Genomic DNA, 20,965 nt, shown 5'->3' with positions numbered 1-20,965 from the left:
CAAATTGGGGGTAAATATTAGTTTATATGTAGGGGATTCCGGGATTGGAATCACTTACCAAGGAAGATGTTAAATAAATTTCCAATTTATTTGGGTTGCAGTTTGAATCCAGACCAATGCAAAGGGAATTTTGGAAGTGAAAGTTACCGTCCTTACGGTCCGGATTTCACGTAAAACTAAGAGGTTCCGCGGCTATAATCGCGATACCTACAGTCGAATAATGCTACAAGCTTCCATTTTCTATTACTAGGATTCTAAATGGGATTTTTTAACTTAAAATGTCAACTAGACAATGTAGACAAAAACTATTATCACTTATTGCACATTGTAGTGTACTGTTGCTATCAGATCAAACAAGGAAGATATTCCTGGAGCTCAATTAGCCCTGTATTTCTAGAAAGTACCGTCATAGAATGAATGGTATTTGTTTCACCTCTCATCTTTGAATGCTAACTAGTGTTGCTGGAAATACCTAGCAGGGCCTTGAGTGCAGCCAGTCAATACATTCATTGCTGGATTCATTGTTCGACGCGCGTGACTGGTCGACTGTTGAAAGAGTTCGGTGTTACGGTCGTCAGAATGTACATTACGCCTATTGAAAATGTGTTAATTCTGTATATATGCTCCATTTGGTACTATACATGCTGGTGTTTAGTGTTTGTTGTTAGTAATTAAGATTAATGATGTTTAAATTTTGCATTCAGTAGTTCCGTTGGTGTTCAGCTTATCGTTCTAGGTTATGTATACTTTGTTGCGCACCTGGGTTGGAAGAAAAAAGAAATGACATTCCATTGTTTCACTTAAATATCTATATTTTTGTACATAGGATCATTCCAAAAACAGTTTATTACACAGTTATACATTCCACACTTCCTACATTCTACACTTCTGTAGGTATCGTACTAGACTCGATATTTCCTAAAGCACTCCGTTGCACCTATCACGAAGGAAACAAGTTATTTAAATAATCAGTACAATACCGCTAGCATTGTAAATCGAGTTAAATAAATCAGGCATCAAGACGATTCTTTCGTTGACAAGGTAGTCAATGGTTTTTCATTGCTGCTCTGCTAAATTAAACATTCCGCTGAAACACACAAACTCATTCGTACAATTCGATATTTTAAGTTAATATTGGGCATAATTCACTGTTTTTAGGCGCCTTCCCTTGCATTATTTCGATATTTTAGCAATAAGAGTTTTAATTTGTTGGATTACTATTGTTTATCCACCTACGCAATATCAAATATTTAGTTTTAATTACAGTTCTGTTATTTTTTCCTCAGTTTGCCTTTTGCAATTAGGAAATGCTTTAGTACAGTTTAGAATTGTAGTTACTGTACTAGGTACGGTAGTATCTCGCGTGCTATATTGTTATTTCAGCTTAACATGACGGCAGTTTTCATTTCCGCCAGATCATAATATGTTAAAATAAACAGAATACAAATCTACCCACGTATTTAGTTTTGTTGTGTAATCCCTTCGATCTTAATTAACGGCTGTGTTCATTAGTTAGCACGTAGTAGGAGAACGGTAAAATAGAAGCCAGAAAATATCTTGAGGCAACCTCTAAGGCTAAATACCTTAGTTGAACTACTGAGATAGGGGAGAGATAGATTTCTTCCACTTACTAGCATGATGAAATCAATTAACAATTACTACCTCAGGTCCTGGTATAGATACTAGGATGACCGAGATCATCATTTGGGAATGTATAGCAGCTTCCCAGATCTCTTTACCCTAGATGCAGGCATATAATTTGTACTCTTAATATCAATAGTCTATGCAAAATTAGTAAACTTAAATAACTAAGACACCTTGAATAAATTCAGCTTCCATATTTGGGCATTCCAGGAAACCAGGTAAATTATGAAAATAACTCTGAATCAAATTCTAGAATCTATAATGGCAAGTTAGTAATCACTCTCCCTAACCAACCTTTTCAATTTCGAACTGGATTTATGATGAAGAAACATTACAAACTCGGTGCTCGACTTCATATCGCCCTCGAAGAATTTCGTTACTAACAGTCAAATCCGGAAACAAATTCTGTACTACAATCCGCATGCACCAGAAACAATTACAATAAAAAGGGTCCCAAAGAGAACATCTGGGATTTGCCAGAAAGTCAAAATTCTAAAACATCACATCAAAAATGATAGTGGGAGGATAAATTCAGTATTACAGCAGGCCTTTGCCCAGCTCATACAAGAACATACAGAAATTGAGAAAGGTTGATGGTCGTCTGCAAAGACTTTAACTTAAAACTCACGTCGACTCACTTATTGGCAGTTCCACGCAAAGAAAATATTACTTGGCTTTCTCCGAACCTTCATTTAAGAGAATTTCTACCGGGCGAGTTGGCCGTACGGTTAGGAGCGTGCAGCTGTGTGAGCTTGCATCCGGGAGATAGTGGGTTCGAAACCCACTGTCGGCAGCCCTGATGGTTTTCCGTGGTTTCCCAATTTCACACCAGGCAAATGCTGGAGCTGTACCTTAAGGCCACGGCCACTTCCTACCCATTCCTAGGCCTTTCCTGTCCTATCGTCGTCATAAGACTTATCTGTGTCGGTGCGGCTTAAAGCAACTAGGAGAATTTCTACTAGGCCATGTAGCAATTTCCAATAAAAATCAAAAGGAAATTACGAATGTCAAGGTTAAGAAAAGAATCTTAGTCTGGATGTATCAGGAATCTGTTAAATTTCGACCAAACAGACTTTAAGACAAGAACAATAAAACACTTGAGAATCGATACAGACTTAAAACATACCTCCCTCGCAAATATCCACAACAAAATTCAAAAACAGGTTTCGAAGATCAGATCAGAAAAAATCAATTACGATACATACATTATCATTATAGATCGTTATGCCTTTCAGCGTTCAGTCTGCAAGTCTCTGCAAATTTACTATACGTCGCCACAATCCTCTATTTGCAACTAGTGCTGTGGCCTCATTTAGTTCTATACCTCTTATCTTTAAATCGTTAGAAACTGAGTCTAACCATCGTCGTCTTTGTCTCCCTCTACTTCTCTTACCTACCACAACAGAGTCCATTATTCTCCTTGATAACCTATCCTCCACTCGCCTCACATGACACAACAACCGAATCCGAGGCCAGACGTAGCCTTTATCTCCTCATTCCGAGTTCCCACCTGTTTGTACCAGCAATCATTCTTGCTACTTTCATGTCTGTTACTTCTAACTTGTGAATGATATCCTGAGCCCACCCGGCTTTCGCTCCCGTAAAGCAAAGTTTGTCTGTAAACAGACTGATGTAAAGATAGTTTAGTCCGGGAGCTGACTTTCTTCTTACAGAATACTGTTCTTGAATTTCCTACCTACTGACATCAATTTGGTCTTCGAAAGACTAATTTTCATACCATACTCATTGCACCTATTTTCAAGTTCCAAGATATTAGACTGCAAACTTTCGCCACAATCTACCTTTAAGATAAAATAGTCAGCATAGGCCAGACTGCTTACATTTCCACCTAGGCCTACCTGAATCCCACCCTGCCACTTTATAACCTTTCAGCAGATGATCCATGTAAACTACGAATAGCAAAGGTGAAAGATTACAGCCTTGTCTAACCCCTGAAAGTACCTTGAACCAAGAACTCATTCTATCATCAATTCTCACTGAATCCCAATTGTCAACATAAGTACCTTTGATTTCATTTTAAAAATCTACCTTCAGTTCCATAGTCCCCCCAGTATGGCGAACATGTTTTCCCTCGGTACCCTGTCATATGCTTTCTCTAGATCTACGAAACATGAACACAGCTGTCTACTCCTCTCGTAGCGTTTTTCAATTGCTGTTTGCATGAAAGAGTTATACCAAATGACCGGGCGAGTTGGCCGTGCGCGTAGAGGCGCGTGGCTGTGAGCTTGCATCCGGGAGATAGTAGGTTCGAATCCCACTATCGGCAGCCCTGAAGATGGTTTTCCGTGGTTTCCCATTTTCACACCAGGCAAATGCTGGGGCTGTACCTTAATTAAGGCCACGGCCGCTTTCTTCCAACTCCTAGGCCTTTCCCATCCCATCGTCGCCATAAGACCTATCTGTGTCGGTGCGACGTAAAGCCCCTAGCAAAAAAAAAAAAAAAGTTATACCAAATGAATGGAGAGTTACTGTAAAAAAGTAAGTGTTGAACATACAGCAGATAACTACCGGACAGTCAGCTTGGTATGCTGCATGTAAGGTTGGGAAAGCGTTTTTTTTTCTTTTCTGATTCCATTAGACAAGTTTGCGAAATTACTAACTGCTTTGATAGAGTTCCGGAAAGGTAATTCTTGTGAGGCTCAACTTGCAGGATCCGAGCAAGATACAGTTCATATTTTAGATTCAGGGGGTCGTATTGACTGTATCGCTATTGACCTAAGTAAGGGTTTTGATATGGTAGATCACGGGAGACTACCGACAAGGGAGTACAATTGGACTAGACAAGAGTGACTGAATTGGTGGCTTTATTTCTAGAAAACTGAACTCTGAAAATTAGTGTATATAAAGCATTATCTGATCCCGTAATCACTGAGAGGGGAATTCAAGGAAATAATATTGGCCATTTTCCTTATGTTTATGTAAATGATATGAGTAATGAACTGGAAAAAGAGGTATGGCTTTTTGCGGATGATTAAAACGTTGTTACCTACTACAAGACGACCTCGAAAATGTTGAGATGGGCAGCAGGCGATTGTATGGTGGTTAAACGGGGTGAAAATGGGGTTGTGAGTTTCACATAGAGGAAAAGTTCTCTTCAGTTTAATTTCAGGGATTTGAATTATTTATCAATGGAGATGTTCGATAAATTCGTTAAAATTATTCAAATAAATATTACTTCAACAAATGATAGGCAATCTGCCACGTGGAGACTGCCTTAAACTGCCTTAAATCCAGATCAGTTGTGACCGACATCCCAACTTCCCTCTGTCCCACGATCAGGACTCTCTCCCCTTCGACCCGACTACACTGGACCGGCTAACCTTGAACGCAGTTTACAGTTGTGAAATTCTCTTTCAAAGACAGTCGTCGTCGACTTGAACAAAATTAAGATCTTGAGTAGTGAAACTGGACACACAATCTCTAAGTATAAACTAGAATTTTAAAAATGCTAACATATTCATGGAATTAAGTTAATTGTAAGATTTATACGGATGAGTTGGCTAAGATGTTCACTTCAAATAACTCTTAAATCTTTACAGATATCGAACTTCTGTTCAATATTGTTAGCAAGGGGCTCATAATTGTACTTAGGGTACTTTTGGAGGATGTCGGTATTTACCGAGTTAACAGCACTAACTTCTATTTTAATAGAACTTAACTCCTTTTTATACACGCAGCTGTGAGCTTGGATTCGGGAGATAATGGGTTCGAACCCCACTGTCGGCAGCCCTGATGGTTTTCCGTGGTTTCCCATTTTCACACCAGGCTAACTCTGGGGCTGTACCTTAAGGCCAAGGTCGCTTCCTTCCCACTCCTAGCCCGTTCCTGTCCCATCGTCGCCATAGGATCTCTGTCGGTGCGACGTAAAGTAAATTTTAAACAAATACAAAAAATAAGATTATGGACATTACAATTCAGCGCAATGATTTTGATGCCAGGACGTGTATCTCTCTTAAGAAAACAGAATTTATTCAAAACGTGCTTAATTTGCCTGTCGTGGGCCGTCGCAGTGTTCCACTGAATCACAAAGCAGGTGGCCGAAAGACGCGCTACGTATAAAGCCTGAGCTGATATCCTTCGCTCACTTCTGACAGCTTGTTCACTCTACTGTTCCCGTAAATACGCTTTGATACATTGTATGATTAACGCTCTTAATGTCGTCGTTGGTAACAGGTAAGGGAAAAACTGATATGCGATGCGTTTCGTTTCCTATAAGACTCCCTTTGGCCAATGTTCCTTTTGAGCAGTGGCGAATTTCCCATACATGCGATTGATGTTACATTCCTTGTATTTTCAACGAAAAATATTAATTTTTCATATTTTAATGGGAGTCATTTATATACAATTCAAACTGACAGTTATCGATACTCGAAGATGGATGAAGCGAGCGTCGCCGGCGAGTGACTGCTACTAATTGCCGAACTATTCCACAGATGGCAGCACGATTAATGAACCCTTGTTGGATGTTTATCTCTTTCGTGGAGTTGGAATGTGGAACGAACAGCCACATCCGTCAAGAGGGCGGTGCAGAGTGGAATCCTATATGTTATTGCGCGTGGCCGGAATTTGCTATTTCGTGCTTGGAATGGTTCTTTCCTTGTTCTCTAAATGATGAGAGATGACAAATGTGTTGTAGTACCGTAATAGAAATGATTCAGTTTCGTGTGATCGTAGCTTAAATATCACACAAAGAAACTGCGGGAATGATGCGATTTTGAAATGACATCACACCGATCAGAGAGTAGTTCAGCAGGCATAGATGAAGCGCCATGGTCACGCGTCTCTACCGCGCAATCCGAATTGAATTCTAAGCATTGTGTAACCGAACGATTGCTAAAAGAACCATTTAGTACACTTTCTTTTACGTAGAAAAGTAGACCTATAAATGAAGAACAACCACGACCAACTCCGAATCTAACTACATAAAGTAAGTCGTGTGTTCGTCATTTCAACAGAAATATTTATGAAACAGACCATTGGCTTAGTGGATGCGAGATCATAAACTTTTCTCTTGGCCTTATTTTCTCTTGAAAAACGTGTTTGGTATGGCGGTCTGTTTGCGTTGGTTTGCAATTTTTTTTCGGTTACATCCCCTAAACCATAAGTCTGGATTCGCCACTTCTTTTCAGACTTCGACGGTATTATGTTTGGAAGTCCTAGGGAGGCTTCCATTTTGACACCCTTCGTGGACTTCCTTTCCTTCATAGAATCAAGCCTCTTCCCTTCTGCTTAGCATCAAGAGAGAATGATTATCTAGTACTTCACTTAAAACGATAATCATTTCACCACCTCAATTACTTTCATACATTCACTGTAATGTTAACAATTATCGTCCTTACTGTGGCATTTTGTGTTTATTCGTGTTTCTCTGCTACTCTGGCACAGTTTCACTGCAGGATATGTGGTCTAATGTATTTCTTCTACGTTGCGTCAGGATAAAAATATTCCCCTAGACAAGCTGTTAACTTCCGACGATATTAAAATCACGAACCTGCATCTTTTCATTGACCAAGTGTAGCAATGTATTAAGCAGCTAAGAAATTCCCATGCTAATGTAATCTTTCCTTTCGGTCATGCTTGTTCTCTGGGACTTAACTTTTTACCCGGTTACTTTTGGTTTCAGGATATGATAGTTTTCTCTATTGGGTTTTATACTCTTCCCTGACTACACCTTCTGCAATAGAAAGAGGTATGCACTCCATCCTTCAGGTATTTTGATAACGTGTGAATTAGATCGTAGTTTTAGATGATCGTATTTTTGTGACAGGAGGTATACAAATCAAAAAAAGCAATGTATGGGCAAAACCCGAACCACTTGATCGAAAAAACCGCATTACCAACAAACACGACGTAGTTCAAAATAAATCTGTAGATGAGGCATGAGTGCAGTGGTTGGTTGCTGATTCGTAGAGAAATACTGAACGTAAGCAAGTGACAATTAAAATATTTTACTTTTATTACATTTCTGTTTAAACTTAAAATTTCACTAAAAACAGGGTTCACATCTGTTAAAGCCATTTCCAACTGCACTGACAGATAGTCAAAGGGGATCTGTATATTCACTTGGCACAGTTCAATTGTGAAAATAGTTGCTCAAACAAGCTTATTTTTAAAAGAACGTGTTATTTTGCACTGATCCTAATTCGAGCAGCAAATCCTGCCCTAATTTTCAGTTTGGACCTGCTTAGGATCTCCAGGATTTTGAAATCGGCAAATCGATTTTCGAAGAATTCAGTCATGAGATTTTCTAATGGAATACGGTTACTAAATTCATTGTTCAAATGTGTGTTTTTAGGTGCACGAAGCGAAAGTGTGACGAACCACTGCAGTGTCATCTCTTGTTTGTGTGAAGGTCGAGAACTACGTGTGGATTTGTGAACAAGTAAATTCCCATACATGGCTTAGACTAACCGACTTAAAACTGATTATTCTGTGTTTCAGAAAGTATTTGGTTATCGCTGGAGCCCCATCCGAGCTGCAGGAACATGGCTCTGTATCATTTTTACGGCAGGCTTCTTGAGACTCGTCTTCCACTGGTGTCCACAGTGGATGCTATATTGTATGTACACCCGTTGCAGTCTGGGAGTAGCCGAACGTGTCCTCCTGGAGGTAAGTAGGAAGTTACCTTTAGAAAATTACTATTAGAAAGATATGGTTTGTACTGTTCAGAGTCAAATAGGGATGTTCGATCCTGTTAACGTTATATAACTAAAACATTGAGTGTGAATGTTCTATCAGACGCGGCTTACGGGATAGTGCCGTTGTGCCATGCCACCACCAATAAAGGAAAATGAAAGAAATCCTTGGTAATAATGTATACGACACAATTTCAGCATTTCGACTCGCGTTCCATCATTTGAACTGTCACACCAATCTGCGCGTACTCTGCCAGTACTTGTCTGAACCTTTGAGCCAATTTTGATCGAGGATGGTAAAAGGCCAACGTCGTAACCATGCAGAAACACCAGGTCCCGTGAGATCTCCGAAGTTAAACTACCTCGGGCGTGGTCAACATTTGAATGGGTGTTACTGGCTAAAGAGGAGCGGAAAGGAACTGGCTATCCTACCCCAAGATAACTCTGGCTCAGGATGACTCATCAGTGGTCCTGGCTTATCTGGGGGGAACCGGACGAGTTAGCCGTGCGGTTAGGGGTGCGCAGCTGTGAGCTTGCGTCCGGGACGTAGTGGGTTCGAACCCCAATGTCGGCAGCCCTGAAGATGGCTTTCCGTGGTTTCCCGTTTTCACACCAGTCAAATGCTAGGGCATAACCTCAAGGCCACGGCCGCTTCCTTCCCACTCCTAACCCTTACCTATCGCATCGTCGCCGTAAGACCTATCTGTGTCGGTGCGATGTAAAGCAAATAATAATAATAATAATAATAATAATAATAATAATAATAATAATAATAATAATAATAATAATAATAATATCTGGGGGTAATGGCTAGGTCATAAACTTCCAAGTTCGGATAAGGCACATGGATTTCATAGGATTTCTCATGCACAGAGGAAATCCCAGGGACTAAGGGCCGGTTGCATAAAAGTTAATCAGAGTTCAACCACCCGAAACTGATCTCCAGTCAAGCTGAACTTAGAATTTTGGTTGTATAAACATTAATCCAAGATCATGTCTTCTTGATGGAAGATCAAATCTGACTGGTGAATTTTCTCAGATTAACGTGGTTGAACTAAGTTCAGCAGAAGGAATATAATTATTATTTTTGTGAGAAATAAATCTGTTTAGGTGTCTATGACATAATAACAAAGAAAAATAATAAATAGGCCTACTGTTGATTAAAGTAAAATGATAAGTAGGCCTAATGCTAATTGTAATTATTTGAACAATAATCCTACTATTAACAAGTTGTTCGTTCTCCACTATTTTATGCTTAGGGCCTATATACACAAAGTCACTAGAGAGATTGCAGCTCTAAAACCTAAATTCATCAAGATGCCTGCTGAGGAGGGTGAAGTAAGAAGGCCATATCTTTTTCCTCTTTCTTAAAATTTGCAGTACGCGTCTTCTTGTTACTCATCTTTCTTCTCCATTTTGCGGCTTTGTTTACGTATCGCAGACAAATGCATGTCGAATGGCGTCGAGAATTGTCGATCGTTTCTATCTAAATCGCATGTTCGATACAACTCGATTCGATACAATCGCAATTATCACTCTTGTTTAGCGATGTTGTCAACTCTGTTTCGTCGACCTTAGATCAAAACTGAACTTGGTTCAGTGATCTCAGATTAGTTATAAAACTCACACAGAGAAAAGAACGAAGTTCATTTCCGATCTTCGATCAAAACTGAACTACAGTTAGCGATTTTTATGCAACCGGCCCTAAGACTGCTACCTATCAATAGTTTCTCAGTTGTCCTACGAGACTGAGTAAATCACGTTACACACTCGGAAGTTCGTAACGGAGCCAGACTAGTATCTTATCTCGGTACTAAGAAGGTAGAATATGATATATGATGCATAATTTGACGTGCGTATTTATTATTTATGGACGTCATAGGTAAACTATCGTAAATGCAAAAACGATTTCGAGGTTTTTGTCATGCGTGGCTTGTTTTAGTCTCTTCTCATGGGCACACTACTGTATGGGTGAACCCATAATTCTACGGTGAGAAAATTTTTTATTTTTCTCAAATATTTATTTGGTATTCAGAAACTACTGTATGTTTGAGGGCAGCCATTTTGCGCTCCCAAGAGCCCGATGTTGCGTGGGGAGGTTCTTCCTTCCCGGCGAGCTCGTGAATTGCCGGGACACCTCGGCGGGGCTCGAGTGCCCGACAATTCTCTTAATCCATGGAATTCTGCACTACGAGGGATTTTGACAATATAGTAAAGGATGAAATAAATAAGCAAAATTATTCATACACCCTCTGTGAAGACAGAGCCCCCAGGGAAAATTTTAAGTGCAGTTAAGCCCAAGTACATGGTAGCGTGAGACCAGCGAACTAGCTACACGTGCCAAGGTCATGGAAGGAAGAAAACGCGCGAAACACACGGGCAGAAACAATTTATTTCCCGTGTTGTGAGTGTAGGAAAATTATAAAATTAACATCGAACATAAGTGCAAGTCTGTCCGGAGTTCTGGGACAAGTCCTATCAAAATTGGTCTATTAGAAGCAAATTTGGCAGATTTCACAACCAAGCCTCATAGAGGGGATAGCGTCCTTCCGGAAATTATAAAAGAAACCCCCCACCGTAGATTTTTCAGTGTCGATCTGGAACTTGAAGCCGCGGGAGCTTGTGCCCGTCGTCATTAGAAATTCGCGCCAGATTGACCGACAATAATTCAATACATGTTCGTGGCTAAGGTCCATATATTTAGTTAAGAAGAAAAGTGATTGGAGAAGCTGTGAACGTTTGCAGACGAACTGGGAAGGTGTAGGCTGGTTGAAAAATACACAGCAGATTTTATTTTTATCATTTCGTGTACTCTTGTAAGTGAAGAGGGTCTGGGGGAAGCGATTCAAAATAGTTCTACTCCCTTATCGGCCGAACACCTGTTCTTATTGAAACAACGGGGAGAGAAACCACTCTGGGAAACGCATCAGACAGTTATAGTCGACTGCAGAACGAGGGAAGTTCGTGGTGCAAGTTACAGAGAAAGTGCATTATTTATATGGTAATTTTAATCTCGTGTGTGTGAAGGGTAGTGTTTGGATGAGTGAGTTTTTGAAAATGAAATGTTATCTGTGAAAATGAGTGGCTAAGTACGAGGTTGCTGGTGATGATGTAATCAGAATGCTGAGAATGTCACCAATGTGCAGGTCTGTCTATTTTATATTATGTTGTAGTTAGTTACTTAGTTACTGTCTGTCCTAAACAAAATTTCCAGATGATTGTCGGGTGATATTCGTAATTATCAGGCGAAAGGCGTTGTAAATTTTGGTCAGCGTGTGAAAATTTCAGTGTGTAAAGTTCATGTCAAGAACGGTAACATGCGACGCTTAAAATTTTGTGTTGAGATGAGATATCATTCAAAGTGCGGATTTGTGAACGTTATAAGTGTAAATTTGTCGTGGCGAATATCGTAATTTCAGGTGTCAGTTGCATTCAGAAATGTTGGTCAATAATAATAATAATAATAATAATAATAATAATAATAATAATGTTTACCGCGGGATAAGGAAATTCTTCTCTGTTAAATTACATTTAACCAGTTATTTTTACAAGGATCGTAGGCATATTTAGATAATGTCAATAAAATTTGTTAGAGTCACAGTCATTAATGGGAAGGAAATTTTGAGACATCGTGTATACTTGAATTGCGAAAGGTCGATGTGTGCTCTTGGATTCTTGAGGTCCGAAAGTCTTAATAATAGTAAGGTAAGAGATGTGTTTAATAATGGTTGTCGTTTTCACCAGGGGATCGATGTATGAAAAAGGATCTTGAAGGAAAAGGAATTGAGAGCGATGAATTGATATGTATGTGGAGACGAGATAGATGGAAGTAATACCGCTGGAAAGCGAGGAGAAAGAGTGTTGAGACAAGCTGTATTTTTGTAGAGGAAGTATTTAGGAACAGGCTGTGTGAGGCAGGCTGTATTGTTTTCCGCAATCAATCCGAATTTGAGATGACTATGATGTGAAGCATTGTGAAATTTATAGAAAGATTCCAAGTGAAAACGACTCTTGTAAAATGTTAAAGGCTGGGTAGTACACATCCAGTGATCTATGTTACGTAAAGCCCGCATGGATGATAAGAGAATGAACGATCTCCAGGATCAAAGAGTACTTTGGACACACGGTTGGGTTATATTTAATTTGTTCACTGGAGAGGTCATGGATAAGATGGTTGGAATTGATGATAGGCGATCTGAGAATTTCGAATGCGATGGTGATGATTATTATTTTGAAGGCATCCACTAAAAGGGTACACGTGTGTTGGGAATTTTCATTTTGCTTCCCTAACACGTCAGTGCACAGGCTGAGATGGTGTTCGAGGTGGAGAATCGATCGTCACGTCTATTTTTGAGTTCACATATTATAATGAGGTAGACACTTACTGTATTTTTCGAGAGGTAGACACTTGCTGTATTTCGACTTGCATTCATTTGATAATAGAGACGTGGGTTCCGTCGTGCGTATTTGTTTGACGAAATCTAGTGTTAAATATCAGAGTTGTTTGAGAATTGCATTTCGCCTGATATGTTAAGGGAGACGTAATACGACCCACTTTGACGCCCGACGATAGATTTAGGACGTCACGTGTTCATTCTTGGAGTCACTGATGATGAGACGTCCTAGGTCACGCCCGACGATAGAATTTGGAAGGCATCATGTACATATGATTAGGTTTAGGGTGTACAGATTTCAAGTGAGCCCGACGATAGGTCTGGGATGGTAGCTGTACACACTCAAGTCTCAGTTTAGATTGTTTTTCTTTTGTTTCTTTTGTGAAGTGGCCTGGTTGAAGGTAGCAGTTACAGTACGATTTGATTTATTGTAGAGGGTCTATGCGAAGCTCTCATTGAGATAACGGGAATGCTATCAGACGAGTCGAGGGCTGTCCAAGTGTGGGACATCGACTCGATCTAGATTAAATATTTTTACTGTGTTTCTTCGTGCGTGTTAAGCTGTATGACTTCGAGATGTTAATTTATTTTTACGGACTTTATTGTTTCCTCGTCTTGACGTCCGTTTTCGTTGATAGTGTGCATATTGACACTCAGTGTTTTAGAATGAGACTTGAGTTGCGAATGCGGTTTCGATTCGTCAGCCAGTAATTTATATTATTTTCATCTTGTCGTATTTTCATTCTTATTCATGGTTAGAGTAAGTAAGTAATCACTTTACCAGTAGTGTGTTGGGACAGACAGTAAATAGAGAGATCTGTACTGGTAGCATTGTTTTTCAAGGGAAATAATTCCTTAAAATTGTAGTAAATTTTAGCGTGGACTGGTAAATTTATTAAGCATAATAAACCCATTTCTAACCTGAAAATCGGTTCAATAATAATATTTTCAAGTGACTTTTCACTTTTTGATTAACTTCAGTGTTTGGCATTTCTTCTAAATGCATGATTAGTAAGTGTTTCCTGCATTTCGCAGTTTTGTTCCTTTAGAACGACTTAACGTAAGATCCTCCCGGATCATGTTGTTGTTGGTTCCTTCCGAACAGCTGTTTGGGGTGATGCACGTTTAGCATCGGGATTACCTTATCACTTAAGGGTGTCATGAATGACAAATACATGGTGGAATTTTATTTCAATTGTGAATGATGCCATTAACTTGTAGTGAACACCATGCTTTCCCATAATATTTCGCAACCTATCCAAAGCAACTGATAGTCAGTTTGGTTCGATTAAGGGTCCATTCGGCGGATGTTCCGTATCCGTGAAGGGTATTTGACTGGTGGATAACCTTAATTGAGAGGAAATCAGGCGTTCTACTTGTTGAAAGTCAGATTTTCCACGGATCGTGTGGATTAACTCTCAGTTCTTGTTTGGAATAATAGGTGCCCGGTTTTCAGGTCTTCCCTTTTTCAGTTTTTCAGTTTCGCTGTCCACTAACATATTAGCTTCTCCGAAGCAACTCTTCGACATTGGAAGAAACGAAGTGACGTTATGTAATGTGACTGTGTTTGGAATTTTTCAAAATCAATAATTAAATTTTTTTTATATTTTTGTGGCAAGAATGCATATTAAATTAACGATGTTATCGTGCTCTTTCAGTTTAATAAAAGTTAGTAAGCACATTTTTGCTCCTCATTTCAAGTAGTTAGGCTCTCTTCTGAACCCCATCGTTTGGTTAAGATCGTGACCGAATTTATTCCCGCAACGACCCAAGATTTAAGAGTTCTAAATTGTTCTACTGTAGCAGCCGTGGCCAACCAACGATGGAATGGTAAGTTCAAGGGTTCATGGGTATGTTTCGCATTAATGAAAATTAACTCTGTGATACTATCGTATGTGCGATAAAAAATGGGAAGTGATCATACAACAGTTCTACCATAGGCCGACCGCCCCACTCCTTATTGTACTGGCTCTCACCATAGCTTACGTGATCAGAACTGTCTTAAACCTGCCTTAAATATAGCAATATACGCGCCTCAGCCGCTTCTTTCTAGTCTCCTGTAAAGTTAGTGAAATGTCACGATAATTCACCTTTGACGTCTAGATTTAATACTGTGAATGAAGTGCTGATAGTTCGTGTGCTGAGCTTACGTAAGTTGCCCTGGAACCATATTTATCCTCAGTAAGTGGTAACGCTAACCACAGACGATGATTACTACTTGTCATTTATCACCATCCGCTGAGCACGTTTACCAGGTAGGCGTTGCTAACCTGTAAAAGTGAACATTCCTTGTGGAGCGATGTTGGTGCAGTATGGATCAGAACATAGAAATTCAAGTAAATTAAATTGAATGGCATAGAATTTTTTTGCCATTTGCTTTACGTCGCACCGACACAAACAGATCTTATGGAGGTGATTGTACAGGAAAGGCCTAGGAATGAGAAGGAAGAGGCTGTGGCCTTAAGGTACGTAGAAATTACCTATAGTCGATCCAAAATAAGAAAATATCATTCAGTGCCTTGAAGTGATTTGCTGCTAGTTGCTTTACGTCGCACCGACACAGGTAGGTCTTGTGGCTTGAAGTGATTTATCATCATAGACAAGGCAATATTAGTATATTGCATACCTTCAAAAGAATCTGCTATTCTGTAAAACCTAAAGATACTTTTCCGCTTATTTTATACACATTCACGAATACCAACTTACCGGTACGATCATTTTAAATAGTAGTTTTAACTACACCCATTGATAGCAAGCTGAGTATTAAGAGTATAACATAGGAACGACAATGACCACCGAGCACAAGTGGCTTTACGTCCCACTAACTACTTTTACGGTTTTCGGAGACGCAGAGGTGCCGGAATTTAGTCCCGCAGGAGATTTTACATGCCGGTAAATCTACCGACACGAGGCTGTTTTATTTGAGCACCTTCAAATAACACTGGACTAAACCAGCATCGAACCTGCCAAGTTCGGGTCAGAAGTCCAGTGCCTCAACCGTCTGAGCCACTCAGGCCGGCAGATTGATGAACTCCCTATTGTACCTGTCCCGGGCATCGACAGAGTAAAAAGTATAAAAATCATGCTTCGCAAATGTCATGGATGAAGATCTTATGGATCAGAAAACCCTGGAGAATCAAACCCGGGCATCGAAGTCCCATCCTCCCTACTTCCATTCCGACCAACGGCTTCCGCTCAAGATCATATGGGTTGTAGTGATGTCCGACGAAATTTACGTGGGCATGTAAAATGTCTTGAAAGTAAGGCACTGTAGTAAGAGGAATACAGTAATCTAATAAAAATAAGAATGTATTTCTAATTGGTTGGAAAAAATTGATGATGCTTGTTGTTTGAAGAGGCCTAACATATAGGTCATCGGCCCCTTATGGCACGAAATGAGACTAAATGCAATGACAATTTAAAGGTCCAAAATTCATCCACTGACCAGAATTCAAAACTTGATGAAGAATGAATGGATGAAAATGCATTTAAAGCAATCAGTGGATCCGTCCGACCCGCAATGCCTCACCTCCCCAGAAACTATATACTGACCAAGGGACTGCTTCCAAAGCACAATCCTGAATCGATGATGCTTGTTGTCTAAAAGGGTTCAAAATCCAGGTCAATGGTCCCTCATAATGGTACTTATCGCTAGTAAAGTACAACCATGGTATTTCTCAAATTACGGTACTAATCAAAAGTAGCGTAAACCCGCGGTGTTACCAACATTATGGTACTACCCACAAGTATTTTACGTCGCACAGGTAACGCAGACCTATGGTATTTCTCACAGAGGTGTTCTACTGACAGGAACTCGTGCTATGCCGTGTGTTCCTTACATAATGTGGGTACAAATCATAGGCAACGTAAGCCAGTGATGTTCCGCAAATAGTGGTACCAATCACAGGTACTGGAAACCCACAGTGAACCGCTCTCTACTGCTACTAATCACAAACCTATTGTGTACCTAACATAGTGGTACCACTCGCATGTAAAGGCGACCCTTGGTGTTCCCCGCGCGATGGTACTAATCACAAGTAGTTTCATGGTTCTATTTCAATTATCCCTTAGTCGCCCCTTTTAGTCGCCTCTTAGGACAGGCGGGGGGTACCGTGGGTGTATTCTTCGTCTGCGTCCCCCACCCACTGGGTGTAGACAGAAGAAAGAAGAAAAAGGGATCCGTCACTTCGAAAAATGAAGTAACGTACGAAGAAGGGCAAAGGCCACGAAGGTCCTAAAAATGAAAGGCTCCTTAGGCCTCGAATGCTCTAATACCATCGGGGTCGGAAAAGAACATGAGTGGACCAAGGGAGGTCTGACAGGATAGATGAGTGAGGAGAATGGTAAAAGTGGAAGCAATGCCAGGACTCAGCTAAGGGCCGCGTGGTCGCCAAACCACGCTCCCAACGAGAGCCCCTGGAGCCCCTTTTAGTAGCCTCTTACAACAGGCAGGGGAAATTGTGGGTGTACTTTTCATCTGCGCTCTTTACCAACAGGGGTGGAAACAATTTATTCACAATACTAATGGCATATGACCTCCGGAGAGGCCTGGTGCGGATCTTTTTCTCGTAGACGGCCTATTAGGCAACCTGCATGTCTGAAGACGAGGACCCTACCTAGAATGACTTCTAATGCTGAATACGCCACACACCCAGCCCCCGAGCTATTGGAATTAACCAATTAACGTTAAAATCCCCAATCCAGCCGCGAATCGAACCCGGGACCCTCTGGAACAAAGGCCAGCACGCTAACCATTTAGCCATGGACAAGACTGTTCACAAGGAAACGCTTCAGTTTGACCATATACAAACGTCGACGCCAACCACCTTGCCTGAGTGGCAAATATTGAGTTCCGTTATTTAAAAACACTCCGCCTGGTCTCTTACGGATGATCGCTATCCTTTGATACCGTACAATTATAACGCCTGCAGATCCAGGTTAGAATCTCATCGATTTATCACACTTATATTATTATTATTGTTATTGTTATTATTATTATTATTATTATTGTTATACATGTTTATAGCCTCTCGTTTATATCGCCTACGGATAACCCCTTACGGACAACACAAGTTTACTCCTCGATCATATTAATTTTAATATTACTTTAATTTAACTCCAGGAGAACAACACAAATCGCTCCATATCACCTGTCGAATAGTTGGCATGGCCGAATCCCACACTTTTGTCATCTCATAACATCGAGTACTCGCTCGGAAAGTACCTTATTACCTTGCCATGAAATCTGTAGTCGCTATAATTATTAGATAACAAATCAATATTTGATCATAATAAAACGCACGATTCCGAGGTGCGCTGTCTCTTAGGGTGATACACTTATAATTAATATATACAACAGTGGACAATACAACGCTGAAATGTCTCCGAATGGAGTATCAAAGTATATAATATGCATTGCATGGTAGAACGTTGTTCTGAAAAGGAAATATCACTACATAACACTCCTGAGACCACCACGTCAGCCCAGTCTTGGCTTATCCCCTGCGGGTGGGGCACGCAGATGCAGAATACACCACCGGCAGCCTTTGCTCTGATGTAAGAGGCGACTAAAAGGGGCGACCTTTGCGTGGACATAGATTGCGGCATAGTATCATCTGTTGGAACCCCTGTGGATAGGAGGGGCTGAATGCATTCACAGGTAATCCCTGCCCGTCGTAGGAGACTAAAAGGGTCATGTGGCCATCGGTCCCCTCTTTACTTTTTGTATTTTTTTGAGGGTTACTTGTAGACCGATTCAAAATTCTTGATATCCTTGCTGTTCGGAGATGTGCCTCTTACGTGTGCGACAACGCCTGAAAGCCTGCTCGTACACCCCCCCACCCCACCCAGGAAGCCTGCGGGTGGGAGTCATGTACCCGTGCAGTAGTATTCGCCTGACAACACAGGTCCCAGCACAGCCGAATGCCAGGACACATTTTTTTCTATATTTATTACTCTGTACACGCTATGGGGTACATGCTATTGCGGGTAAATAGAGAAAGGGAGTCCTAGTGATCATTGCCTCAATCATTCCGTATTAGGCATCGTCCAACATCGGACCCAGGGCAATACCTGCTGTGGCCAGGTGGGTATTGCCTTGGCTGCTTGGTTCGGCTACAGAGGCCCCTGATCGGAGTGCATGGCATTCGCGGAGGATGATTTCGGGCATGGCTTCGAAAAGTCTTCAGTCTGCCCAAGGTGATCCCTTTAACTTTCGATTCCTTGAGGGGTTCAACCCCCCGGGGAACAAGCGAAGTGTGAAAGAATGGGATCCAGCTTCCCTGGGTTTCTAGTTGCTTCCAGAACTGATGGGTGTGTCTTCAAGCTGGCCAAGTCTATTTTGTTTAGTAGGCACACAGAAAGTGTCTGCGGCGAACTGGAAGATCTGGAAAAAAAAAGCGCAGCGGTAGTTTGTTGCTGAGACTCGCACTGCCGTGCAAGCTGATCGGTTGCTCGCGTACGACCACTTTGGCGATATTCCCGTCAGTGTGAGGGAGCACACCACCTTGAATCTGGTTCGTGGAGTTATCTTCCACCGCGATCTCATCTTGAACACTGACGATGAGTTGATAGACATGAAGCACCGTGGCGTGACACACGTCCAGCGCATTACGCACAAAGTCAACGGCGAAGACGTTGCCGCGGCTGCGTTCATTGTCTCCTTCAAATTATCAGTGTTACCAGAAAAGGCTGCGATGTGAGGCCTTACATCCCGCCTCCCATGCGCTATCAATGCCCGATGTTCGGGCATATGATACGTCGTTGCTCGAATCAGTCTGTAGGTCGTACATGTGGCAGTAGAGCTTACGGCGCGGAAGAGTGCACAACTCCTTACAAGTGCAGTAACTGCCCGGGTCTTCATTCACCCCAAGATCAGAATTGTCCGGTATATCTCTGTGAGAAGATGAATCCAGGAGATCAAGTCCCTGGATGGTCGATCCTACCAGGAAGTGCGCCGTAAGCTCGATTCTATGAATGCACCCTCCAGGACACTAGACTACACGAAGATAGCACACAAGTCTTCCATGTTCGTCTTTTACATCTTCTAAACCTGTTGCGTTTGCTGCACCCAAGGCGGCTGTGGCTCCTGCGAGCAAAACTGCAAGGAGTAAAAGCTCGAAGGGGGGCCTCTCCACCTTAGACCACAAACAAGTCTGTGCCTGCTGGGTCTCCTAAGTCTCCCTCCCCCACCAAGAGGCTGGCGAAAGCCGTGCCCATGCTGGCGGAGGCGGCATCGTCGACCAGAGCTGGGAAAAAATCTCCCAGCCCGTGTCAACGAGAAAAGAAGGCGGAGAAGCGGAGCACCCTTCTCAGGCGCTCCCGCAGTTCTTCTGCGAAGGGGAAGTCATGCCCATCATCTGGACGGTACGAATCAACACCAGCAGGTACGCCTACTCCTAAACCTGCGCGCTTCCCTCGTAGGACGAAGTCGAAGTTCTGGGCGTCGGTCCCCTCGTCCGTTAACGATGGGATGGACATCGAGCTGTCCTCTACATCTGATGTTAGTGCTTAGGTTTTAAGTATAACCTAACACTCATCCTCTTAGTGCACAGTATGTCACTGTTACAGTGGAATTGTAACGGTTATGATGGGCATCTTGCTGAGCTGCGGCAGCTGATCAGTGCGTATTCGAGTATAGTCTGCATTCAGGAAACTAAGACCAGGTGATTATACGGTCTTTCGAAATTTGACTATACTCGACAGAACGACATTGTGCTAACTGTTCTTCCGGTGGCGTTGGCATTTTTGTCTGTTCTGATACCTAGAGCGAAGAGGTTCCAGTAAGAACCCCGCTGTAGGCTGTAGCAGTTCGCATTCCACTGCCCGTCATAGCAACAGTGTGTAATGTTTATTTTCCACCAGGCCAGCCACTTAATATAAATGATGTAACTGATCTTCTTAGCTTCTACCTCCATTCCTCCTAATCGGAGATTTTAACGTCCATCATCCTATATGGGGCTCTGAAACGCCTTTCCGCAGGGGGAGGGCGTTAGAAACATTAGTAAGAGAGCTGGATTTACGTATTTTGAACACAGGTGAACAAACTCATTTCAGTGTACGTTGCGGCACATACTCTATCATTGACTTCAGTCAATACAGCCGAGCTCTGGTTCCTGTGTTTCGGTGGAATACACACGATCTGTGACAGTGACCATTTTTCCCATTGTTCTTAGTTTGTTGAAACAGATATCCGTCGAGGCTGCTCCTCGATGGACTCTTAAATACGCTGATTGGCCAAAGTTCACATCACTAGCTGTCTCTAACGACGTG

At 41.6% G+C, this 20,965-nt stretch overlaps 1 protein-coding gene across 1 annotated transcript in view; it reads left to right on the top strand.

The window, feature by feature from the left end:
* Window positions 1-20,965, top strand: part of LOC136864327 (polyamine-transporting ATPase 13A3) — an 869,746-nt gene that overhangs the window by 266,685 nt on the left and 582,096 nt on the right. The window contains exon 4 of the mRNA XM_067141161.2: window positions 8,107-8,274. Within this exon, the coding sequence (XP_066997262.2) occupies window positions 8,107-8,274 (168 nt within the window). The remainder of the gene's footprint in view (window positions 1-8,106; window positions 8,275-20,965) is intronic.

The sequence above is a fragment of the Anabrus simplex genome, chromosome 2 (genome assembly GCF_040414725.1).
Source record: "Anabrus simplex isolate iqAnaSimp1 chromosome 2, ASM4041472v1, whole genome shotgun sequence".
Lineage (NCBI taxonomy): Eukaryota > Metazoa > Arthropoda > Insecta > Orthoptera > Tettigoniidae > Anabrus > Anabrus simplex.
This window is presented reverse-complemented; position numbering and strand designations above follow the sequence as displayed.